This window comes from Thunnus thynnus, chromosome 22, assembly GCF_963924715.1.
Source record: "Thunnus thynnus chromosome 22, fThuThy2.1, whole genome shotgun sequence".
In the NCBI taxonomy this organism is placed as follows: Eukaryota; Metazoa; Chordata; class Actinopteri; order Scombriformes; family Scombridae; genus Thunnus; species Thunnus thynnus.
Genome location: NC_089538.1, coordinates 6,265,262 through 6,290,561, shown reverse-complemented (window position 1 = coordinate 6,290,561; position 25,300 = coordinate 6,265,262). Strand labels below are relative to the sequence as shown.

At 37.8% G+C, this 25,300-nt stretch overlaps 4 protein-coding genes across 4 annotated transcripts; all 4 read left to right on the top strand.

The window, feature by feature from the left end:
- The first annotated feature begins 367 nt into the window (after positions 1–367).
- Positions 368–2,909, top strand: LOC137174232 (uncharacterized). The gene is made up of 5 exons (XM_067579410.1): positions 368–581; positions 692–1,387; positions 1,505–1,618; positions 1,705–1,748; positions 1,879–2,909. Exons 1-5 carry the CDS (start codon positions 524–526, stop codon positions 1,996–1,998), a joined length of 1,032 nt encoding a protein of 343 aa, XP_067435511.1. The 5' UTR covers positions 368–523; the 3' UTR covers positions 1,999–2,909.
- Positions 2,910–5,677: 2,768 nt separating this feature from the next.
- LOC137174234 (uncharacterized) lies at positions 5,678–7,835 on the top strand. Its single transcript, XM_067579412.1, has 5 exons — positions 5,678–5,809; positions 5,920–6,630; positions 6,751–6,876; positions 6,960–6,994; positions 7,132–7,835. Exons 1-5 carry the CDS (start codon positions 5,743–5,745, stop codon positions 7,249–7,251), a joined length of 1,059 nt encoding a protein of 352 aa, XP_067435513.1. The 5' UTR covers positions 5,678–5,742; the 3' UTR covers positions 7,252–7,835.
- A 51-nt stretch (positions 7,836–7,886) lies between these two features.
- LOC137175160 (T cell receptor alpha chain MC.7.G5-like) lies at positions 7,887–18,977 on the top strand. The gene is given in 4 exon segments (XM_067580869.1): positions 7,887–9,238; positions 9,241–9,360; positions 17,826–18,156; positions 18,947–18,977. Coding segments are annotated over 4 exon segments (714 nt in total). The 5' UTR covers positions 7,887–9,006.
- Positions 18,978–20,956: 1,979 nt separating this feature from the next.
- On the top strand, positions 20,957–24,563 carry LOC137174229 (immunoglobulin kappa light chain-like). The gene is made up of 6 exons (XM_067579405.1): positions 20,957–21,322; positions 21,418–21,762; positions 21,860–22,207; positions 23,536–23,664; positions 23,778–23,818; positions 23,963–24,563. The coding sequence occupies exons 1-6, from the start codon at positions 21,187–21,189 to the stop codon at positions 24,092–24,094; spliced, it is 1,131 nt and encodes a 376-aa protein (XP_067435506.1). The 5' UTR covers positions 20,957–21,186; the 3' UTR covers positions 24,095–24,563.
- Positions 24,564–25,300: the final 737 nt, after the last annotated feature.

The following is a 25,300-nucleotide window of genomic DNA, read 5'->3' as shown; positions in this document are numbered from 1 at the left end:
ATCTGGCATCTTAAGGTAGTTATTAATTATCATGTCTGCCTAATAAAGATCAGTTCACTGCCAGAGGCTGAGCGTGGCTGAACTCCACTATATGTTTTTATTAGTATTACATTATCTTGAAACCTTACAATGGTTAATTAATCAATTATCTCCTTATGACTGAAACCAAGCACACCATGGATAATAAACTAATTTTACCAAACCAAATATTAAACAAACCTATAAAGTGAGTATGTCCTGTCAGTTAGATCAGTATGAACACGTGTACTATGTGGTCATAAATTTCAGTGATTTTAAAGCTAATGTAGAGATGAGGAATCTGTACTAATCTGTATGTAGATCATTTAACTCTCACCGTGTCTCAAGAAACAAACTTGAAACTAAAGGTGACAGTGAACATGTGATCATGTTTCCTAAATAGGACATACAGTCACTTCTGGTTGGCCAATCAAACGCAGTCTTGATTCTTAAGAGTGAAGAAAAGATCAAGATTCTTTTCATTTAGCCCGACAGTTTGAACACGATGAGATCTGCAGAGTTTGTTTTCTTTCTGACATGTCTGTTATTGGGACAGAAAATGGGTGAGTTGTGTTTTTATGAATCCAGTTTGTGTCTTTTAAAATGTACAGTCATTCCTCCTTTAATTATGTGTTTATAATGTGAATTTTCTTTGTCTTTCATTTTACTTCAGCTCAGATGACTGATGTGAAATTCTCCTCATCTGTTCGTCAAGACAGAGGTTTTGTATCTGTTAATACTGGGGACAACTTGACTTTGCAATGTTTCTATGAAGGTGATGCTGCAACAAAGTTTTACTGGTATAAGCAAACTCTGGGACAGAAACCAAGAATTATCTCTACCTACTACAAGTATGAAAGGAATGGCACTTTTCATGATGAATTGAAGAACAATCCACGTTTCGCACTGGATACTGAAACTGGTAAAAATCACTTGAAGATCACAAATTTGCGCATCTCAGACTCAGCTACTTACTACTGCGCAAGCAGCTACTCATCCAAGTTTGAATTTGCAGAAGGAACTATTGTCAATGTAAAGGGTTCATGTTTGAACATCCAAGCTTTGGTCCATCAGTCGGCATCTGAGAGCTCTGTGACTCTGAACTGTACAGTACACACTGGGACCTGTGATGATGGAGAACACAGTGTTTACTGGTTCAAAAACTCTGAAGAATCTCATCCAGGAATCATTTACACACATGGAGGCAGGAATGATCAGTGTGAGAGGAACAACAACACACAAACACACACCTGTGTCTACAACTTGCCAATGAAGAGTCTGAATCTTTCTCATGCTGGGACCTACTACTGTGCTGTCGCCTCATGTGGACAGATAGTGTTTGGAAACGGGACCAAGCTGGACGTTGGCAGTAAGTAACTTTTTCTAACACTGGTTGTCCTTTTTTATAAGTGTATAACTCGTATTTAAACTAAAAATAACACAGCTAAAAGCTTTCTACTGTCTTCTGGTGTCTGGCTCTCTGCAGATGAGGTGGATTCTCTTGTGTATTTGTTAAGTGGAGCTTTGACATTCACCACCATCCTGGTTGTTTTACTGGCTTTGTATGTGATCAACAAAAGAAACAGCTGCCAGTGTAAAGGTATGATAACTGCTATTCTTTGTAGTTGACAGTGTGTATTCATTGAACATGGCATTATAGTAAGCTCACTGTTTGATCTTTCTCAGAGTCTCAGGTGAGATTTTCAGCTCCCTCCACATCAAATGCAGAGGTATGTTCTTTTTCCTTTTTTAGATAAACTATTGTAATACCATTCAAACATTTTAAGCACAATTATTTTCTGGGATCTGTTTCTATTTTTATCAAATATTGTGATTTACAGTTTTATATTTTATGATCAGGGTCACCAAAATGAAGAAAACATCCATTACGCAGCTTTAAAGGAGCACAACATCAACAGATCTAGAAGACAGAGGAACAACACCGAGACTGAATGCGTGTACTCAAGTGTAAAGCAGTAGAACTGTTCATGTTTTATATTTGTTGCAGTGTAATAAGATATGCCTTTATTAGTGTTTCTAGCAAACTCATAAGAGATTGAGATCATGTTATCAGTATATTTTTCTTGTGACTATAGAATGGAGCAGCCATAATTCCCAGAGATGAGTTGATTCAACTAGTTATTTGAGAATGTATGTTGGTGTTGGATTGAAGTAATAATATATTTATGTCAAATTAAAAAGTTTTTAATGTTCCATCCACAACCCAAGTCAAATTTTAGTAAATCAGCAAGCTAAGGACATTTTTACAAGATGGGATTCGGAACAAGTGTATGTGAGACAGAAACAAATCAACACAGAATGGAAAAGACAGTAAAAGGGAAACATATGAGGCACAGAGAGCGGGTACAGTACTACAGAGCAGATATCTCATATGTAACTTTAAGGCAAACAAAGCTTTAACATCGTCTCACTCGTTCAACAAAGTTGGAAGGTTTTCGAATCATCTACTGGATTTTAGAAAAAAAAAATTCTCAAGGGATTATACATACAATAGCTTCAGCACTTCAAGGCCCTGAAAACATATTTTGTCAATCAGCTTCCCACTTTGAGCAATGGGACCCTTTATGAACATTCAAGAATGTTTTCTGCCAAAAGTTTTGCTTATTTCACTTGAGAGATATCTGTTTGAGCTGTTTTGTCTGCGCTCCGCTCAATAGTTTACTGTGGGCAGGGCTTGGTGGGAGTAAGGTGATGTCACTTATTTCTGCCCCAATCAGACTTTTGCTAAATTTGAATCAGAATCTGACGTCAGTTGTTGGGTTGTTGGGTTATTTTGCCAAGCCACTGTCAATCACATCTGTGCAAACCACACCCACACAGTCCTGATGAAGCAGATTAGCTGAGTTTTGAATGTTAAACTCTTAATAAAGAAAAACTAAGAATATTGTCTTTTTAACTTGAATGATTTTTTAAAGAAGTGTAATAACTTGCATGAATTCTGTGAAGTAGTAATAAATGTGGATGATATATAAGCAAAACATTCTGCCTTTGAGCCATGTACCATACTCACTATGTTTAATAGAGATATTCCTCTGGTGTTTCATGAGGTGGTGTCATGAGCTGAGAAGAGATGAGGCTCACCTCCCAGTTTCTGTACCTTATCAGAAAGACAAAATGAACCAAAAGAATGAGATGAGAATAGTGTTACACTAATGAGGAAGTGTGTGGTCATATACAGTATCAGTCAAAAATTTGGACACACCCTCCCATTTTAAAGCTAATGCCATTGCTGACAAAGTTGAAGAGTCATTAAGTTGCTCATATACTCCTGACCTTGTAAATCCTCTCTTAATACTATTACTGGCTCTGAACATGTGATCATGTTTCCAAAGTAAGACATTAGGCGTCACTTCTGATTGGCCAATCAAACACAGTGCTGTCTGTGAAGAAGAAGAAATTCAGTGATGCTATATGACAAGTTTCTGTGACACTTTGCACATCAGCATGTGCACGTACACGTACATGTGTATGAACCCACAAACCACAAATGTTATCTGCCAGTGTGATGACAAAATGTAAAGTGACAGAAAAGGATGAGTCATTCTTGTATGTTATGATAAAAAAAAACATAAACCAATCACAGGGGGTTAGTTTCAAACAATGGGCCTCATTCATAAGGAGTGCATATACACAAACTGTGCGTACAAATGTTTTAAACACAAATCCAGATTCATAAATATGTTCTTACCTGAATTTATTCTCACTCTGCAAACAAATTTAGAACTGCCTTAGACCATGCATACACACGGATCATAAACATCCCACAGTGTTAATAAATTATACGGTCAATATTTATTCAAAATAAACAATATATTAGAACCACAATTATTTAAAAAATGATTGGATCTCAATATACAACATTTAAAAGTGTGAAATTGCTAATATTACACAACTTGTTTACTGATTGTAAAATTAATAGCCAAGACATTGTAATCCATAAATCATCATCACAAATGTAATGAAATTATTAATAGATTAAAACTGTCCTGTTAGATGACAATATCTTATATATTGAATGTGACAGCGATTAATTTCCTCCATCAGATTTGGCCGTGATATATGCAGCTTGTTAACCAGCAGCCTGTTCAGTGTCCTCACAGCCTGACAGTTCAGTAGTGGCACAGGGAGGGATGCTCTGCATCTTCACTGCATCATGGCCTGTTGTGGTGAGAGACGAAATACAGTGCACACCTGGTGCAGCAGTAGAGATTTATTTAGATTAATTCCACAGATCTACACATTTACCAACTTTTTATTTTATTATTATTTGCATTTCACTAGCAGCAAAGTTTTTCTACATTTTTACTATCACGGCCCTCTTTGCAATGAGTGACAGCTCTCTGCACTGCTGCACCACTCCAACAGGGCTTTCCTTATATAAAGACATGGGGGCATGATAGTATGCAAATAATGGATAGCAGGCACGTGCCTGTCAATTTAGAATGATTCTGATTCACTAACATAAGCACAATAGTAAGAACAAAATAGGCTGGTGCAAATGTGTCATGAATCCTACAGTAATTTTGCATGCAAACTTGTTTTGTGCACAAGGAACATTTCTATGCACATATTAGTGAATGAGGCCAAATGTGTTGTATGAAAGAAGTAAAATTACAACAACAGTTTTAAGTTGATCTGTGGTTTCCAAGTAAGGGAGCCTCAGATCATTTTCAGAGAGGTCTAGCAGGACGACTTGACATTTGCTCCAGATAAGAGAAAACAAAGGTGCTAAGAAAGACATTGCAGAGGCCAGGAGGTCTGCTACAACATATTTGCCTTGAGATTGATACATTTTTTAAGTGAGTCAGGTTTTGATTACTCAGAACTTTAAAGTTATAATCCTTAAGATTTTAATTCTGGTTGATTTAGGAAAACCTATGCTTACTGGTAGAAAGAGCAAGTTCAGTTTAATACTACAGGTCCCAGAATTGTGAGCCAGAAAACATTCCTTCAGCTTCACCTTTGGGGGGGGGGGGGTTCACTTCAAAAAAGGAAATAGAATAGAGAAACACAAAGAAATAAAAAATAAAGTAGATGAGCAGAGCAGAAAATACAACTATATGACCTGGAATTGAGTGGCATTAAACTAATGGAACAATATTGAACACAAGGAATGTCAGTAGCAATGAAACTACTATATAATGAGGTAATTATGAAGAATGCAAATACATGACTATTGCAGCAAGAATGTTGACCATAATCAAAATGGGGGTTGTTTCATGAAAACATTAAGAATTATAACTTTAAGTGATTAAAGAGGAGGTTAATAAGTAGCCACTAGTAGCCCACTGCATCACTGAGCCACCTATTGGATGACGAGCATTTCCAAGCACCAAAAGCCTTTTATTCTTACCTTCATGCTTTTGTAAGCCTTTTCTGTATTTTTAAAGAAACATGAACAAAATATGTTGAGTAAATATGGTCCATTAGTGAGATCAGTATTATATGAGTGAGGATGTCTGTGGTAATTTATATTTTAGTGATTTTATATCTAATGGTAAGTTAAGGAGCCATTATGTTCTTCATATACCTCTTACCAAGTGACTCTTCTCAAGAACCAAATGTGACAGTACAGTTGACAGTGAACATGTGATCATGTTTCCTAAATAGGACATACAGTCACTTCTGGTTGGCCAATCAAACGCAGTCTTGTCTCTTAAGAGTGAAGAAAAGATCAAGATTCTTTTCATTTAGCCCGACTATATGAACACGATGAGATCTCCAGTGTTTGTTTTCTTTCTGACATGTCTGTTATTGGGACAGAAAATGGGTGAGTTGTGTTTTTATGAATCCAGTTTGTGTTTTTTAAAATGTATGGTCACTCCTCCTTTAATTATGTGTTTATAATGTGAATTTTCTTTGTCTTTCATTTTACTTCAGCTCAGATGACTGATGTGAAATTCTCCTCATCTGTTCGTCAAGACAGAGGTTTTGTATCTGTTAATACTGGGGACAACTTGACTTTGCAATGTTTCTATGAAGGTGATGTTGCAGCAAGGTTTTACTGGTATAAGCAAACTCTGGGACAGAAACCAAGAATTATCTCTACCTACTACAAGTATGAAAGGAATGGCACTTTTCATGATGAATTAAAGAACAATCCACGTTTCACACTGGATATTGAAACTGGTAAAAATCACTTGAAGATCACAGATTTGCGCATCTCGGACTCAGCGACTTACTACTGCATAAGTGGCTATTCACATGTGTATGAATTTTTAGAGAGCATTATTGTCAATGTAAAGGGTTCAGGTTTGAACATTCAAGCTTCGGTCCATCAGTCGGCATCTGAGAGCATCCAGCCAGGAGGCTCTGTGACTCTGAACTGTACAGTACACACTGGGACCTGTGATGATGAAGAACTCAGTGTTTACTGGTTCAAAAACTCTGAAGAATCTCAACCAGGAATCATTTACACACATGGAGGCAGGAATGATCAGTGTGAGAGGAACAACAACACACAAACACACACCTGTGTCTACAACTTGCCAATGACGAGTCTGAATCTTTCTCATGCTGGGATCTACTACTGTGCTGTCGCCTCATGTGGACAGATAGTGTTTGGAAACGGGACCAAGCTCGACTTTGAGCGTAAGTAACTTTTTCTAACAAAGGTTGTCCTTTTTCTAATAAGTGCATAACTCCGTATTTAAACTAAAAATAACACAGCTAAAAGCTTTCTACTGTCTTCTGGTGTCTGGCTCTCTGCAGATGAGGTGGATTCTCTTGTGTTGGTGTATTTCTTGTGTGGAGCTTTGACATTCACCACCATCCTGGTTGTTTTATTGGCTTTCTCGGTGTATGTGATCTACAAAAGAAGCAGCAGCCAGTGTAAAGGTATAACTGCTATTCTTTGGAGTTGACAGTGTGTATTCACTGAACATGGCATTATAGTAAGCTCACTATTTGATCTTTCTCAGAGTCTCAGGAGAGATTTTCCATGTCAGATACAGAGGTATGTTCTTTTTCTTTTTTTAGATAAACTATTTTATTACGACTCAACTCTTTTAAGTCCAATTATGTTTTGAGACCTAGCATTTCTTTTTATTTCTCTCAAGTGTTGTGGTTTTCTGTTTTATATTTTATGATCAGGGTCACCAAAATGAAGAAAACATCCATTATGCAGCTCTAGGGGAGCACAAGATCAACAGATCTAGAAGACAGAGGAACAACACCGAGACTGAATGCGTGTACTCAAGTGTAAAGCAGTAGAACTGTACAAGTTTTATATTTGTTGCAGTTTAACAAGAGATGCCTTTATTAGTGTTTTTAGCAAACCCCTAAGACAATGAGGTCATACTTCTAGTAACTATAGGATGAAGCAGTATGAAGTGTTACATTTCTAACTATTTTAACTACTTTCCATAATTCCCAGAGTTATACTGATTCAACCAGTTATTTTTGAGGATGTACACTCACTGAGCACTTTCTTAGAAACAACTGCGAAATCTAATGCAATCCAATACAAAAGCCCTGCCTACTTTCAAGAAGCTTATACATTTTCAGTTTTAGTTGACATTGTCAGAAAGGTGATAATTCTACTTTATGTTTATTATTGGGGTCATAGTGAGTGGTGGTGTACTGGAGTGTATTAAATTGAAATATGTTCCAAATATTTTGCTCCCCCCATGTATGCTAATGCGTGTCTACACTGGAGGCGTTCAGGCACAGTGTCACCCATGTATAAAATACACCCTAATGTATTAAGGGGGCGGACAAAATATTAGGAACACTTTTCAATATAATGCACTCCAGTACACCACCACCCACTACAACCTCAATAATAAACATAAAGTAGAATTATCATCTTTCTAACAGTGTCAACAAAAACTGTATAAAATATATATAAGCTGTTGTATTGGATTGCATTAGATTGCACAGGTGTTCTTGCTAAAGTGCTCAGTGAGTATACATGTAAAGTTACCACTGAAACAGACCAGAAGTCATAGTAAACGTGCTGATTTGTGCACCACGAACCCGCACTTGCAAACATCTTTTAATAGTTTCCTTTTGGTCAGCAGTGTTATGATAAAATCTCTCTTTAGCTTTGTAAGATGTGGTCATGTGCACATCACGGACCATCTGCACTTTTTGTCTCTTTGTATGAGTGGTTTCAATCAGGACGCCTCTACAGTGAGAGCCAACTGATTTTATAGTAGATCAGACTCAATTCTTTGTGACCTTTTGGGGATCAAATTTATATACTGTCAACTCAAATTTAATGCTTGAAAAAAAAGAAAATATATAAAGTAAACAACAGAAGACATAAAAATAGACAAAATCTCATTAAATGACACTAGACCTGGCTAGTGATTACCATGTTGTATTCTTAGTGTATCTGACAGGTAGTCAATCATTTATTATGCCTGCATGTTATTTGTTTGACATAATGATGATCGATTCATTAACTAAGGTTGAGCAAAACTGAACTCCACTGTATTGTATGTTGCTGTTAATGTCATCTCTAAACTGTAAATGTTGGACTAAACACATCGAATAGACACAAAAAATAACCACGTCTTGAAAGTGAGTGCAGCCCATCAGTGACAGTACAGGCTGTTACATAAGTGAGGATGTTGGTTGTGGTTATTCATTTTTACTCAACGTGATTTTTTTCAAGAGCCGGCCTTGGCAGAATAAGTGCGAGTGAGCATGTGATCATGTTTCCTTAATAAGACTTTTGATGACACCTCCAGTTTGGCCAGTAAAATACAGGCTTGTCTCTGAAGACAGGAGAAATACTCCTCATTACTTTCAACGAAGAAATTTGAAACGATGACATCTCCAAAGGTTGTTTTTTGTTTAACATGTTTGTTCTTTGGGAAAATAGGTGAGTGGTGTTTTTTGTGTATTTTTTAGTCACTCCTCATGTCATTCCTCAATCATTCTTGTCTTCATTGTGATAAACTCTCTATAAATTTAAACTAATTGTGCATTTGCTTTGTCTCTCATTTTGCTTCAGTTCAGATGACTGATATGAAATTATCCTCATCTGTTCAGCAGAAAAGTGGTCTGCTGTCAGTTAATGTTGGTGATGAGGTGACTTTGCAATGTTTCTATGAAGGCGATGTTGCAGCAAGGCTTTACTGGTATAAACAAACTCTAGGACAGAAACCAAGGCTCATCTCCATCTTCTATAAATACGAAACAAGTGGCACTTTTCATGATGAATTCAAGGACAATCCATGTTTCACGTTGGAAAAAATCACTTAAAGATTTCCAATTTACACCTCTCAGACTCAGCTACTTACTACTGCGCAAGTGGTTATTCATTTATGTTAGAATTTGCAGAGGGAACTATTGTCAATGTAAAGGATTCAGGTTTGAACATGCTGGGACCTACTACTGTGCTGTCACCTCATGTGGACAGATAGTGTTTGGACACAGGACCAAGCTGGACTTTGCCTGTAAGTAACTTTCTAGCCAGAGATTTGTGATGGTTATCTTCTAATCAAACTTAAGAAAAAAAAAAAGCTAAAAGCTGTAATGTATCTTGACGTCTGGCTCTCTACAGATGAGGTGGACTGTCTTGTCTCAGTGAATTTCTGGCGTGGGGCTGCAGCGTTCACCACCATCCTGAATGTTTTACTGGCTTTCTTAATGTGTGTGATGAACAAGAGAAACCGCAGGTGCAGGTAACTGGTGCTGTTTTTATCTTTAATGTATGTTCACTGAACATGACACGATATTAAGAAGGTTTAAATTCTGTTTTTTCAGATTCTCATACAAGAATTTCAGCAGCCTCAAAAAGAAATGCAAAGGTATTCTCTTTTTAGACTATTGAATTACTATTCAAATATACAGCTGTTGCACAGCACTTTTTTGTGTGTATAAATGGTCATGCACCACATTGTGATATACTGTTTCTCATGTCCAGGGTTACCAAGATGGAGATAACCTCTATTACATTGCTTTGATGGAGATCAAGATCAACAGATCAAGAAGCCAGATGGATGATACCTGGAGTGAATGTGTGTACTTTAGTGTAAAGCAGTAGAGCTGGACATGTTTTATCTTTGTCTTACAGACAAACTTTAAAAGGGTCATTTTACTTTCCCTAAAACAGCAGTTTTGTAAATATGACTTTACTTCATTGTGATCAATGTACAGTTTTATCTTACCAATAAACTCTTTAACCCTTTCATGTATGAATTATGATAACCTCAGTCAGGTGTTTTTAGGACACTCTGTGACTCTCAGCTGTTCTATTCACACCAACTGGTGTGCAGCAGAACACACTTGCGTCCTGTGGCTGAAAAACTCTGATTATTCTGCTCCTGAGATGATTTACCCCTCTGGAAATAAAAAATGACACCTGCCAGTTTACTGAGACTGGCTCTGGAGAAGCTACCTGTGTGTACAACCTTCTCATGAGGAACTTCAGGTCTGATGATGCAGGAACCTACTCCTGTGCTGTGACTTCATGTGGAGAAGTACTGTTTGGAAATGGGACCAGGATTGATATTAACAGTAAGAGAACAGTTATATAAGAGTAGAGTCATTGTTCAAAATGTAAAATAGTAAATAACTTGTATAAGTGTTTTTCAGTTCACATTTGTGGAGTTGACAGTGCTTTGAGCCCCACAAACAAATTTACTTACACTGTATTCAACCCTACAGCCAGATGAGAAACTCAATACCAACATTTTTTCAATGTCCAACTCCAAATTTTCTACAATATCTGTGCATGGCAACTACAGTATAGTTAACATTAGGGAAAGATCGTGGTTATGGTTTGGTTAGGGTTATGCAACTAAAACATGTGGTTACAGTTAAGAAAAGATTGTGGTTTCAGTTCATAAAAAAGAAAAATGTTAAATGTAGGTGTGTGACAGGATGCGAACGATGGTCTCCTGCAGTCAGACCACCAAATCTTTACTTTCCTCCTCACTACATAAGGGCACACTACATCCTGCACTGACAATGACAGTTGGCACTGAACATTAATCATGAGCTGCAGAATCATCTAATATGAATATTACTGGGACTTTTTGTGTGTAATTTGGTTGAACTGACCATTTGAATATCATATTCTGCCCAATCCAGTAACTGGCCAACACTGGAATATTTTCTATATTCTAATTTTGTTCAATCAGTTGTGATGTCCAAGTAAGGGAATACATATGTTTCTTTGTCAAATAGTGGATATTGCACTGGCAGTTATTTGTATATACAAATCTAAATTAATTACTGTTTGTTTATCATCCTCTGTTAAAAGGAAACACGGCCGTCACCAAACCAGCTGAACTGAGTCCAACTGTTATTGTGCTGTTGCTGTCAAACGTCAGTCTTGGGATTGTGACTTTTATTCTTATATGGGCACTTTGCAGAAGTGTCACAAGTATTTAAGATGATGCATTGTATTGATCAGCTGTATATCTGCAGCGGAATCAGATCCACATTGTGTTACATTCGGCAGTAACTGGAATCAACAGTAGTTGTCTTTGTTTCTTTAGAGGCTAATGATGGATCTTCTGACAGCGATCAGGTAAGAGCACTAACAGAGTAATATGTTAGCTACATATAATCTTTATGTCTGATTTGCATGACGTCTTTCTGAGTGTTAATTATTAGAAATTTCAATTCAAACAGATTAGTCGAGCAGTTATATACGCATCTGTGAGTGCGGCACCCAGACGCCTCTCCTCCAGGCGAGCTACAGTGAAACACAGTGGACACTCTATAGTTTATTCTGACATCAGGTACTGACAACAGAACCAAGAAGTTTCATCTGGAGAAGGTGGACAAACCAGAGAGAATGAAGACTAAAGAGATTCTTGCTATCATATAACATGTCATCCCCCTTGTGCCTTTTTATTAAAAAAAAAGTTTAAAATGTGACCAAAGAGCTCTTTATTGTGTTATTGTGAAATATGAACAGGTCAGTACTTCGTCATGACTGTGATTAAAGCAGCACTGAGAAACGTCAGGGCAAATGGTGTTTAAATAAAGAGGACTTTAATATGCAGTATCCAATAGAAAAGTGCCAGTGATGGTCATATTTACCAACCCAGCTGACCTGTGATGGATTGGAAACATCTAGCATTGATTCATACAGTTTACCCAAGACAAAGCAATACTGATGTTTAGGGCTGCAGCTGACGATTATTTAAATTAAAGATTGATCTGCCGATTATTTTCTCTATTAATTGATTGTTAGGTCAAAAAAAAAAAAAAAATGTTGAAAAGTCCCAATGGCCAAGGTGACATCTTCAAATTATCAAGGTCCAAATCCCCAAAATATTAAATTTTGTAACACATAAGACAAAGAAAATCAAAACATGAGAAAAACAATTAATACATTATCAAAACATTTGCTAATTAATTATCTATCCATCAACTAATAAATTTATCAACTAATCATTTCAAGGCCAGTTAGTTGGCTGTTACACTTTGCTAAAGATGTTAAGACTGTTCTCTCTAAATGACAATAATGTGATATGTGATTACTTATTTGTCTTTGACTGTCCCATTTTTCTGTGACCCTTCCAATGAGTAAACCATGGTGACAGACTAGAAGTCAAACAATGCCAGGCTGCCAGCTCAGTGGGGTTGATTATTGCTGAGTGTTGGTGCCAGCTGTGCTCTGGTAGTGCTGTAGAATTCAATGTGGCCCAACATGGCTGCCAGATTTGGCTCAGTTTGACAGTGTGGATATTTCAAATGTGTTGGACCATTGATTGGACAAAACAAAACATTTAAAGATGTCACTTGGGGCTCTAAGAAATTATAACAGGCATTTTTCACTATTTTCTGACATTTTATAGACTAAACAATTAATCGAGAAAATAATTGTCAGATTAATAAATAATGAAATTAAGCAATATAATATTGCGATTAAACAACATTGCTAACAAAATAAAAGATATAAACAAAATTTAGTCATATTGTGAGGCAGTTCGCTGTAAGAATAAAAAACCTTTTGCTTGTGTTATCTCCGTTTCCATGGAAATACATGGGGTATGACTAATACCTGGAAAACAATCACTCACGTCAGTAGAATCCTACATAATAAAACCTAGTTTACTACACAGTAGAGTAATTCTTTTAGTGATGAGGCTTTCTTCATTTGAGCACGGCTAAGTGTGCTGTCATGCTGATTTGAGCATGTTCTAAATGTCTAGTTGACCAATCAGATTGCTTGGTTGGACCTACCTGTTGTATAATAACCATTAATTGCAGCCCTGGCTCAGTTATCAGCACTGGGGTCTTGCATGAATCCAGTAGACCATCCTGGCCCAGCAGCCACAAACGTGCAACTCTGGTGAACATACTCTAGGTGCAGGAGGTAATCCATCTCATTTCTTAAGGAGGCAATATAGGCTGCTTAAAGCTAATCAGAGCGTTTCCGTGACCACAGCAGTAAACAAAAAAACACTGAAGAAAGAAAAAGCACAGAAAATGCAATGTGCTAACTTTGAATAGCTCACAGAGGAAGGACAGAGAATTCCTGTCTGAAAGAATAGGTGTAAAAGTTCAAATAAAGCTTTGTCGAACTGGTCAACAAGATTGTTTTGAGTGGGAGAGGTCTGCTTTCTCTTGTTGTTTCATGATAAAGTGACTCTAGCCACATCACTCAGAATGCAGCTTGTGCAAGCTCTTTGTTAAGAATTTTCAGGTCCATAATGCATCAACGTATGAAATCAATCTTGTGTAGTTCAAAACTTGACTCGGTGAATGTAACTACAAAAGTCAAAAGTCAGTGAAAGACAATTTTGAAGAGCTCAACATCAAAAACAGTGTTGTTGTCACTCAGAATAATCCATGGACCTCACTGTGAGCACTTTTCATGGGGACTATTTCTTTGGTATAAAGTCCTTCCAATAAAAAGGTCAGCGAGTTATATGGATTATCAGAAGTCATTCTGGCCCTTTAATATGCAGCAGTAGGCAAAACAAAATAAAAGCTAATGATTATGACAGCAGGAAAAGTTTGTGGTGATGCATGATTAACATTAGTTAGTTACAACGTTACAATGCTCATCCACAAATAAGTAAAAGAATAATATTCAGCATTTTGCATAGCAGAGGGAAAGAAGAGAGCACAGCTTTGTCATTTCCGCTAGAAGCTGTAAGCCTCACAAAATACATGAAACAGAAAAGGCAAAATGTACAACACAAACTAGTCTATGGAAAACTACCCCCTGTTAAAGTAAGCTGTGATGTGCAGCATTAGATACAGACACAGTACACAAAGCATGCTAAAAAATCCCCTCTGACCTATTAATAGATTCTTCTGACCAGAAACATAAGCGCAGGTAGTACCTTTCAAACTAGCCAGCTCTCAGCATTTCACTCTTGTGACTAAGGTGTGAACGACTGTGAAGACGTTTCCACCGGTGGAAACATAACCCCTCGCTTGAACACAGGAAGACTGGCCTGTCGTCTCCAAACCACAGCGTATACAAGCTGAGACAAATGGCAAAAGTAAAAAACCATTTTGAAAGGCAACTGGCTGAAATGAGGGTCATGTTTCAAATGCAGATAACATGCTGCAACACAAAAGGACCAAATGATTAACATTTTAAAAGTGAGAGTAGAGTATCATCTTATGTTAACTTAAGTTCTTCTCAGAGTGAAGCTTTCTCTAATTGACCATGACAACACCTAACACTTATTGTTTTAGTTCCTAGTATGTATTATAAAGTGTGGAACAACTCAGCTATTATATTGTCTCCAGGTTCAGTAAGTGGTAGGAAATAGAGCAGCACCTTCAGAGAGTTCACACAGAAAAAACACTCAAGTGTTAAATCAACAGTCATCTGTCAACAAATCAGCATGGTCTCTTTGCAGGGTTTTCTAATCATTAGGTCAAAACAGTTTGGGTTGAACATCATGTGGCTTTATGTACTGTTGACAGTTCTGTTATTGATCACAAATTGCACACATTGATTTTTGTGTATTTTTTTAATCTTAGTAGTTGTTTTTCATTTGACTGAGTCATGTGTACATATACAGTAAACCCTGGTGTGTAACATAGCTTGAGGATGGAGTTCTTATAGCAGTCAGCAGAGTTAAGATGTTGAATGTGACCTTGAAGTCTTTCATTTGTTGCCAAAATGTACAACACTTAAGTTTACTTTATTAATATCTTGGACTATTTGGAACAGTGATGTTGGTGATTAATTGGTTATTGATTAATTACCATTAATTAATTAATGGAAATTAAAAATATATTCCCCAACAATGCAGAAGACTACTTACGTGCAGTGTAACTGTCAGAAAAGATACTGTGGATTTGTTGTAGTTGCGCCACTCTGTGGTGCCTCTTACTGTTGAATAAGATGGAGTTACAGGTGTGTTTTCTGACCGCTTGTAAGGACCCCACAAATTTTAAAAATCCCCATATTATTATATATAAAACCAGTAAGACTGAAGTCAGTTGTGGATAACCTGTTTTATATTCATTCAATATTGTTACAGACTATTTACTGTTGAAGGCCCTTTTGATAGGGGAAAAATGGGTTATATTTTTTTTTGTTTGATGTGTCCAACAGATCTGGTCTTATTTAATCTATGTCCTCTAATGAAACCTGGAAGTACTGCGAATAGCAACAGACGGAGGTCAGCGCTCCACATTTTAAATGAGAAAAATATTTATGTAATTTAATTTTTAATTCTGTTCTTCATTCCTAATTCACTACTGATTTTGCAGTGATTATAGGCCACAACAGTGGTTTAAAATGATTTTATTGCGGAAAAATGTACACTGTATTTCATAAATTGTTAACGATTAACCAACTATGGATTGTTAATGTGGCTGACTAACAATTAAGGAAATTGCTTCCCGATTTGGAAGAAAATCCTTCATGTTATCTTGAAAATTATCCCCAATATGCTTGTATGTCAGGTAGTCATTTAACATCAATGCTAAGCAGTTACAACTAGCTTGTGTTGCCCACCAGCCAGTCAGTCAGTCAATGTATTTCTGCAAGCTGTAAATCCTGATTCACCTTGTTCACTGACTTCACTGTATGATGTTTTGTATAAACTACACAAGTCATTTCTTTATCAGTGATTCTTTGTAAATCTTTAGATTTACAGAGGCTGAAGAGTCATGTTGTTGCTGATAAAGCTCTTCTCAAGGACCAACATTGTGAGGGCAAGGGGCACTGAGCACTCTTTCCAAATTAGGACTTCTGATTGGCCAATCAAACACAGTCTTCTCTCTGAGGAGCAGAGAACGTACAGAGATTCAATTCATTCATCACAGCATTTGAGGCACGATGACACCTCCATACTTTGCTTTGTTTTTCACATATCTGTTTGTGGCGAATACAGGTAAGTTGTGATTTGCCTTTTTGCTTTAAAGTGTAACCATATGATTGTAACATGTTTTTATGCATTCTGCAATACAGTTCACTACAACATACTGGCATTAAATGACTTGTGCATTTCCTTTGTCTCTTCACTTTCTCCTCAGCTCATATGACATCTTTAAAACAAACATCTATACGTTTTGACTCAGCTAATGTTGAGGAACGTGTGACTTTGCAATGCTTTTGTCGAGATAACATTGCAGTGATGCTTTACTGGTATAAGCAAACTCCGGGACAGAAACCAAAGCCGGTGACTACATTCTACAGGCATAACAAAATTAACACTTTTCATGATGAATTCAAGGACAGTCCACGTTTCTGGGTGCTGACGACACCCAGCTCTTCCTGTCATTCCCACCAGAAGACCACACAGTCTCGGCTAGGATCTCTTCATGCCTTGCCGACATATCAGCATGGATGAAAGAACCTTAAGCTTAACCTCTCTAAGACCGAGCTCCTTGTCATGCCAGCCAGTCCTTCCATACAACAAAACATCAGCATCCAGCTCGAATCAACCCAACTCATGCCCACAAAATCTGCCCGGAACTTAGGTGTCATGATTGATTACCAACTAACCTTTAAGGGTCACGTAGCCTCAGTTGCTCGATCGCATCAATTCGCCCTGTACAACATCAGGGAGATCAGACCCTACCTGTCTGAGCTTGCAGCACAACTCCTAGTACAGGCTCTCGTAATATCACGCATCAACTACTGCAACTCCTTATTGGCAGGCCTCCCTGCATGTACACTTAAACCTCTGCAGATGATCCAGAATGCGGCAGCACGTCTGGTCTTCAGTCAGCCCAAAACAGCACATGTCACCTCGCTGTTGATATCCCTCCACTGGCTCCCAGTTGCTGCCCGCATCAAATTCAAAACCCTGACACTTGCTTACAGAACAGCAACTAAAATGGCTCCTGCCTACCTGAACTCCCTCATTCAGGTCTACATTCCCTCCCGCCCACTACGCTCTGCCAATGAAAGGTGCCTGGTATCACCACCACAACAGGGCCCTAAGTCACTAGCTAGACTCTTCTCCTCTGTAGTTCCCGGTGGTGGAATGAGTTACCAAAGTCTGTTCGATCTGCAGAGTCCCTCTCAATCTTTAAGAAAAGACTAAAGACCCAGCTCTTTCGCAAACACCTCTGCACTTGATGGACTGTAGGTAGAGAAAAAACAAGAAAAACAAAAACAAACAAAGAAAACAAAAAAACAAACAAACATGCTTCTATTCACTCTAATCATTGCCTTGTTGCACTGCCTGTTGGCATCTACGTCCTATCGGGCCCAAACTTAAGCTTTATGGCACGTACTCGTGTTGTTGTCTCCTGACTAGATCCCTGCTTGTGTTGTATCAATCTCATATGTACATCGCTTTGGATAAAAGCGTCTGCTAAATAAAATGTAAATGTAAAAAAAAAAGTAAAACAATCCATCCAAAGCACTACTCTCAATGTAAAGGGTTCAGGTTTGAACATCCAAGCTTTGGTCCATCAGTCGGCATCTGAGAGCTCTGTGACTCTGAACTGTACAGTACACACTGGGACCTGTGATGATGGAGAACACAGTGTTTACTGGTTCAAAAACTCTGAAGAATCTCATCCAGGAGTCATTTACACACATGGAGGCAGGAATGATCAGTGTGAGAGGAACAACAACACACAAACACACACCTGTGTCTACAACTCACCAATGAAGAGTCTGAATGTTTCTCATGCTGGGACCTACTACTGTGCTGTCGCCTCATGTGGACAGAGGCCATCTCATTTGTTAAATGGAGAGAACTCTTTAAAGAATAGGTGCAGATTTTCTATCTTAATACAATACTCACATGCCAGTAAGAATGAATGGTTGCTGTAATTATTCCTTCTGTTTTTACCAACCATGGAGCAACTGCTTCCTAAAGCAACACCACTGTAAGAGATGGAGAATAATTCAACAGTTTTTGTTGTGGCAAATATGCTTTTCAAAGTTCAGCTGAAACTAATATCCCTTCACCACAGCTAAGCAAGGGATGCTTTTTGTGGTGACTCAATCACAAAAAAAGACTAATGCTGGAAGATAAATGGGTTGAGGATCAACAACTCTTTAAACTGGCATGTGAGTATTGCATATGGAAGATAAACACTTGTTTTGACTAAGTCAGACTGCTTAGAGCCTCAAATTAGCTTCACCTGAACTTAAGGATGAATTTTTACACAGGTCAAAGAACTGTGGATTTGGCCCCCTTTACTTACACTGAAATCTTTTTGTGGCCTGTATGGAGAGGTGGACTATTTACAACCCTTTTATTGTACATACTATATGGGCATGTCAGTTCTGTTTTAAGGTAGACTTGACCATTATGATATACATGAGAAAAAAGCTAAAAGCTCTGTAATGTCTACAGATGAGGTGGACCTTCTTCCCTTGGTGTATTTCTTGAGCGGAGTTTTGGCGTTCACCACCGTCCTGGTTGTTTTACTGGCTCTCACAGTGTGCATAATGAAGAGAAACTGCCAATGTACAGGTACTTGTAATATTAATGAAGTACTGAGGACACATTTCATTTGAATAAAACTGACTTTTTATTTTGTTTGTCACAACCAGACTCAACATTTTCAGCGACCTCTACTCCTAATGCAGAGGTAAGCACCATGTTCTATTGAAGACTTCAGAATTTTTAACAGCACAGCAACATCTTTATTTTTCTTTCTCTGCTAGCCTTTGTTGCAGCTGTTGGTCAGCTTTGGTTGTTAGTAGTTTTAATTGATTGTTTAATGTTATGTTCTGTTAATTAGTGCACACAAGTTATTTATTTGAGTGCATGATGTAGTCTGTTTCACCATGACAGGTCCTTCCACAAGCCTTGTGCTGTATCTTACATTATAGTGGTTAACCATATATTTTGTTAACAGTTAGGTCAAGATGCAGAAAACCTTCATCATGCTGCTTTAAGGTATCACAAGGCCAAAACATCAAGAAGACAGCAGGACGACCGCTGGAGTGAATGTGTGTACTCCACTGTAAAGCAGAGCAAACATGTTTCATTTGTACTTTGATTCTGTGTACAAAGACAACTGTTTATCAGGGTAATGTGAGTTCTCCTGAAACACAAACACTTCTGTCAAAATGATTTCATTTACATTTGATCAAATACTTTGAAAGCTTGCCTTGCAATGACTTCTGTCAGAAGGTTTCTTTGAAGTGATGAGTGGCGAAACTTACATCTTGCCTTACAACTTGCTGATTTCCACTGTTACTGTACTCTTCGTTGCCAAATTTAAAAGTGCACTCACACCTCTGAGGTGTTCGTGGGTTAGCTACTCGAAGAGTTTCCGCACTTCTAACCAGCCCTGCATCTTTGACATCACATGTAAAATACGCAAGTCTAAAGGCATCACAGAACATTCTTTGAAGGTTGTTTGTTGTACATGTTGCCACAGAGACAGAGGTGTAAGAGGCTTTTTGTAACTTCTTTGCAGTTGATAGTAAAGAGAAGAGATCTCAGACTCTCTCGTGTCTTCTTTGTCTCTGTGGTTTCAAGTTGGATGTCTCTGAAGTTGGTTTGTTACCTGTGCTGCCAGTCAGGTGACTATTATATTTAGTCACGTAATCAAGAAATAACATCAGGGCTCATGAGAACCAGGAGTGAAAAGTACTGATTTATAATGTTACTACATCTTCTGTATCTCTGACATGCAGATTGAAAAATAAATCTTCATCTTTAAATTGTTTGCTTTGTCCAACCAATGGTCCAAAACCCCAAAATATTAGCAAAAGGATCAAAAAATGGTATTTTATGTTAATCACCTAATCTACTAATCAGTTTTTTAACAGACAGTTACAACTGGTTGCATGGAGTTTAAAGGCTGTAGGTGTTTACCAGGAAGGGACGGTCTAAACAAAAGATGCTATTGAGTTGCATTATGAGAAGTGTTGGATCAAGTGTTTTTGAAGCTTGACCATAGTTGGGACTAAAAGACCATTGTTCCCAGTCCCTTCTTTACATAGATATCAGTATGAACAGGACACGGTTTCTTGCCACCTCTTCCCCTTCCTGTTAAACTGTATATTTACAAGAAGAGAAAGAGCTGAGCCCACAGCCAGTACACCTTCTGTGTTTCTGTCATAAAGGCATCCAGCAGAGTTCCTGTAGCATTCAGTGTCAAATGCAGTGAAGAGGTCGACCGAGGCTGCCAGTTTTTAATCATTTAATATAGCGCTGGGCCGACTTGATATCATTAGGAAGCTATCATTTACTAAATGTAACTTGATTTTCACAATTTAGACATTTTACACATCGTACAAAAACAAAAAATTGATTAATTTGATATATTGCCCCGCCCTATTTAACTTAATTTCCAGTGCGCTTGAGAACCTTTTGATCATTTTGATGTAAACTTTCAGGACCACACAGCAGCAAAAGCTAATTCAAGGTCCTCTTACTAGCTTTTTCTTCTCAATAAAATGTTTAGTTACATTTTTTGTTTTTGTTCTTGTCAAAGGATCAATCTGATTTGTCAAAATATTGTTTTCTGCTATTTTCACATTATTGTATTTCCTGTTTTGTTTTTTTTCACTCACACTGTATATGCTTTGCTACTATCCATCATCTTTTATTAAGTAGAGCATCAATAATTCTTAAAACAGAAACAATTTTCCAGAAAAGCTACATTGCTGATATAGCTGCTGGTAGAACTACGACATGTTAACCACAAAGACTGTGATTGAAGTTTGTTTTTTTGTTGCTACATTTGCAACAAACCTACATATTGGATTTACTAAGCAGCCAATCAGGTAAACCAAGATGAATACAATGAACCAATCAGAAACCTGACAGATGTGACATGGATGTGTCCTGCATGGTGAATCTGTTTAGACTGCTGCCACTGTCACAAGTCAGAACTGCTGTGGAGAAGATGGAGCCACCAGCAGAGAAGTTGTTGCTGAGCCTGCTAAATGTTTTACTGCTCTGGTCTGTGTGTAAGTAACAGAAAAATCCACTTGTGAGATTGTTTTATGTGCACACAAAAGTGACTGTTATTTAGACACATTCATGTTTGTTTGATTTGTTTTAGGTGAGGCACAGCTAAGTGACGTCTTTCAACCTGTTCCTTTCCAATCAGCAGCACTTGGAGAAGCAGTTTCTATTACATGTCGCATTCATAGTTCTGTAAGAACTAGAGTATGGTACAAACTGACAACTAGCAGGAGACTACAGCTAGTGGCCTCAACAGATACTTTTTATAATCTGACAACATTTGGCGACCAATTTCATCACTATTATTCTGTAAAATCTGACAGCATCAGCAGTCATCTGATCATATCTGCAACAAAGTGGGAAGATGTTGGCACATACTACTGTGGAGTGATCAATTTAAACAAGGTTCAGTTTGGACAAGGAACCTTTTTGAGGCTGAAAGGTATTTATTCTATGTACTTTATCACAAAGCAGCGATAAATTCAGCTGAATGTGAACATAATGTAAATGATCACAGTTGATTTGGTTTCTTTCTTAAGGTGCAAAGATGATCAGTGACTCTGTCGTCCAGCAACCAGAGTCTCAGTCAGTGCAGCCAGGACACTCTGTGACTCTCAGCTGTTCTGTCCACACTGACCGCTGTGCAGCAGAACACACTCGCGTCTTGTGGCTGAAAAACTCTGATTATTCTGCTCCTGAGATGATTTACTCCTCTGGAAATAAAAATGACACCTGCCAGAGTACTGATACTGGCTCTGGAGAAGCTACCTGTGTGAACAACCTTCTCATGAGGAACCTTAGCTCTGATGATGCTGGAACCTACTACTGTGCTGTGACTTCATGTGGAGAAGTACTGTTTGGAAATGGGACCAGGATTAATGTTAACAGTAAGACAACAATAGTGACAAATGTATGTTCTCAGTCCAAGATGGTGCATTTCAATTTGAAAAGAAGTGGTGCTTTGATAATTAACAAAACTAAACATCTCAGTGAGTCTCTGTGAGTCTCTGTGAGACTGTGCTTGGGCTGAATGCTTATGTCAGAATGCTAATATGCTCACAGTGACAATGCTGACATGTTGATGTTTAGCAGGTATAATGCTTACCATGTTAGTTTAGCATGGAAGCATGCTAACATTTTCTAATTAGCACAAAACACAAAGAACAGCTGATGGGGATGTCATTTGTTTTGCAGGTATTTGGCCATAAATCAAAGTTTTGTTGTCATATGTGGGGGCGTATGAAAGACTCATCAGCTACACACTTCTCCGTTCTCTGCTAAAGAGCGGCTGAGATTGACACTAAAATGAGAATTGCTGGTCCACCTTAAAAGTCTGTCCACCTTAAGTGAGCCTGGTCAAGTTAAGCTAACGCGTTGTTGCTAACTTCGGGGCTAACCCCCTTCGATAGATGAGTATTTTCTTGAGGAGCTACAGCATTTACTAACTGACACACAGTCTGTACTGTACATTTACTGCCAGATTGACAACTTACTGCTAAACTTTTCCTCTGCTCCGCTCGCATTCACGTCACGTTTCTACCACTTGCTGTCTGCGATCGTGCAACTACACACGCACATTTACACACACATACACACACACACGGACTGCCTTATTCCTTAACGGAGCAACGCTACTCTTTCAAAAACACGTAGATGTCCTTTGAAGAACGAAGAGAGTGAGGATGACTAAAAAAATCCACAATAACGTAGGGTGTTGCACAGTGTGCGAGAGAAAATCATTAATGATCGTCTGAAATTTTAGCAGCGGTGCTCATAATTTTGCAGTGGTGGTGCGCCGCTGCTGAATGAATATAGGGGAAACACTGCTATGAAAACTTTGATGTGCTGGTGGCTCTAAAAAGTCAGGGGACTTCTGGAGACCAGAAATGACAATAAAAATGTAATGGCCAATTACTGTTGAGATATTTCAGCCTGAGCCAAAGCGATGGACTGACCAACAAACAGATCGACATTGCCACCCCTAGAGCCACGCTCAGTGATTCCATTTTCTGAGCACAAGTTTGGTGTAAACTTAAGACACCTGGGTGTGATAACTCAGATGGGTGTTGGTTGATAAAAACCTTGCAATGGCATTGTGTTACATTAACGCTGAAAATTGTCGTGTAACAATATGTCTTATACTAAGTAAGATTCCTGTTCATATTTGCTGTCATTTACAGAGAATATACAAAAGTTTGTATTTTCTTCTGTTAAGGAGATGATGCCAAACCAGCTGATCTGAGTCCAACCATTATTGCACTGATGGTGTCAAACATCATTCTTGGGATGGTGACACTTCTATTTGTATGGACACATTGCAGGAGTTGGAGAAAAGATCCCACAGGTATTTAAGACTGCATTGCATTAACTGTCTGTATATCTGCAGCAGAAGTAGAGTGATATCTGTTGTTATATGCTGCAGTAACTAGCAATGATAATAGCTGTCCCTTTTTTCAGCACTATCCAGATCCCACGATGGATCCCTTGAAGGCAATCAGGTGATACATTTTCTTTAATATAATTTATAGTGTGTGCCTCAGTCACCAGCACCCAGTGACAGATATTAACTTAATAGATATATTTGTCTCTGTGTCCAAACTGTCTGAACAAGTCTACAATATTTGCATTTCCATGTCTTTCAGACTGGAGGTGCAGTCATCTATGCAGCTGTGCGTTCAGCTCCCAGAAGCTCCTCCTGCAGGCCAACTGCAGTTAAACACAGTAGAGACTCTGTACTTTATACTGATGTCTCATACTGTCAACAGCAAGTATAGACAAGGGGTGAAAGAATGGAGAATGAAGAATGAAAACTGGATTTCCTGTTATTGTTGTCTGTCAAGGCTGTATAACACATTCACAGGACATCATTTTAAAGAACAGAGTGTGTCAAGTATTCTCCCTCACTGAGGCACCAATATAAACCTTTCCTACATCTGATTGGATGAACACTGCAATCACTTTGCTAGAAGTAGTGCTTGCTTCCAGCTTTCAAACAGAAAATGTATGGTGTTTTTTCTGTATTATTTTCATTAATTTAAATTTATTTTTCAGAAATTGCTTTTTGACCAAAAAATTGGTTGAAAATAAACCATGCAACTGCAGAATCAGATTAGTTTAGAGACTGCATTTTTGTATTCTTGAGTTTAAATTCTTAAATTTAACTTAAAGGAAACCTGTGTGATTTGACAGAAGTTGACATTTAATGTGTTTTTTGTGTCTTTACATGTAAATTTAAAATAAATCATTTATTTTTCAAACACAACTGAGCTTGGTCTTTTAACATATTTTTGCATGATAAATAAAAAGTAACTAGTTACCATATTTGAAAATATTTTCAATACAATTAAAAACAAAAAAATTACAGTTAGAAAAATATAAAGAGACTATTTTAAAGTCAGTGACTTATACAGTAACACAAACTGTCACTTAGGGTCTCAGCATACAGTCCAGTGCCAAATGAGTAAAAGATGCTGCACAGGGATGAACAACATGAGGAGTAAAGCACAGTCATTACTGGGTTGGTTAAATTTAATAGTGATGAGACGAGTACTACATTTGTCATCAGAGAAATACTAAAAATCTTTGTCTCTCTTTTTTTATTAATACAGAGAACTGTCAGCTGACACAGCATGCAAGGGCTCGACCAAACTATTGTGTCCCTCGCAGGTTTAGCATTAGTAATATTGTTGCATGTAAGCAAAGTTATATTCAATCGATGAAACCTTCATCAATAAAACTAAAGACAACCTGCAAAACATTGGGACACATTTTGTTTAATTAAATTTTTTGTTAATTTATTATACTGCACAGCAGTGTTATTCATAACCACATATAGCTACACCAGCCCCAAAGTGACACCTAACACAGCCACTGATGATGCACTGTAGATTGCTCACCTCGAACCACAAAAATACCAGGAAAATACTAAAGGTGTGATACTATACCCCACTCCACATCCATGTTATCTATTAAAGCTTAAA

What these genes read in the sequence shown, in the direction of transcription:
- LOC137174232 (XM_067579410.1), top strand. Translation starts at nt 524, where the DNA reads ATGAGATCTGCAGAGTTTGTTTTCTTTCTGACATGTCTGTTATTGGGA. An exon ending in GACCAAGCTGGACGTTGGCA is followed by an intron (nt 1,388 to 1,504) that starts GTAAGTAACTTT and finishes GGCTCTCTGCAG; the next exon opens with ATGAGGTGGATTCTCTTGTG. An exon ending in CCTCCACATCAAATGCAGAG is followed by an intron (nt 1,749 to 1,878) that starts GTATGTTCTTTT and finishes TTTTATGATCAG; the next exon opens with GGTCACCAAAATGAAGAAAA.
- LOC137174234 (XM_067579412.1), top strand. Translation starts at nt 5,743, where the DNA reads ATGAACACGATGAGATCTCCAGTGTTTGTTTTCTTTCTGACATGTCTG. An exon ending in GTTATTGGGACAGAAAATGG is followed by an intron (nt 5,810 to 5,919) that starts GTGAGTTGTGTT and finishes ATTTTACTTCAG; the next exon opens with CTCAGATGACTGATGTGAAA. An exon ending in AAGCAGCAGCCAGTGTAAAG is followed by an intron (nt 6,877 to 6,959) that starts GTATAACTGCTA and finishes GATCTTTCTCAG; the next exon opens with AGTCTCAGGAGAGATTTTCC.
- LOC137174229 (XM_067579405.1), top strand. Translation starts at nt 21,187, where the DNA reads ATGGATGTGTCCTGCATGGTGAATCTGTTTAGACTGCTGCCACTGTCA. An exon ending in AACCTTTTTGAGGCTGAAAG is followed by an intron (nt 21,763 to 21,859) that starts GTATTTATTCTA and finishes TTCTTTCTTAAG; the next exon opens with GTGCAAAGATGATCAGTGAC. An exon ending in GACCAGGATTAATGTTAACA is followed by an intron (nt 22,208 to 23,535) that starts GTAAGACAACAA and finishes TCTTCTGTTAAG; the next exon opens with GAGATGATGCCAAACCAGCT.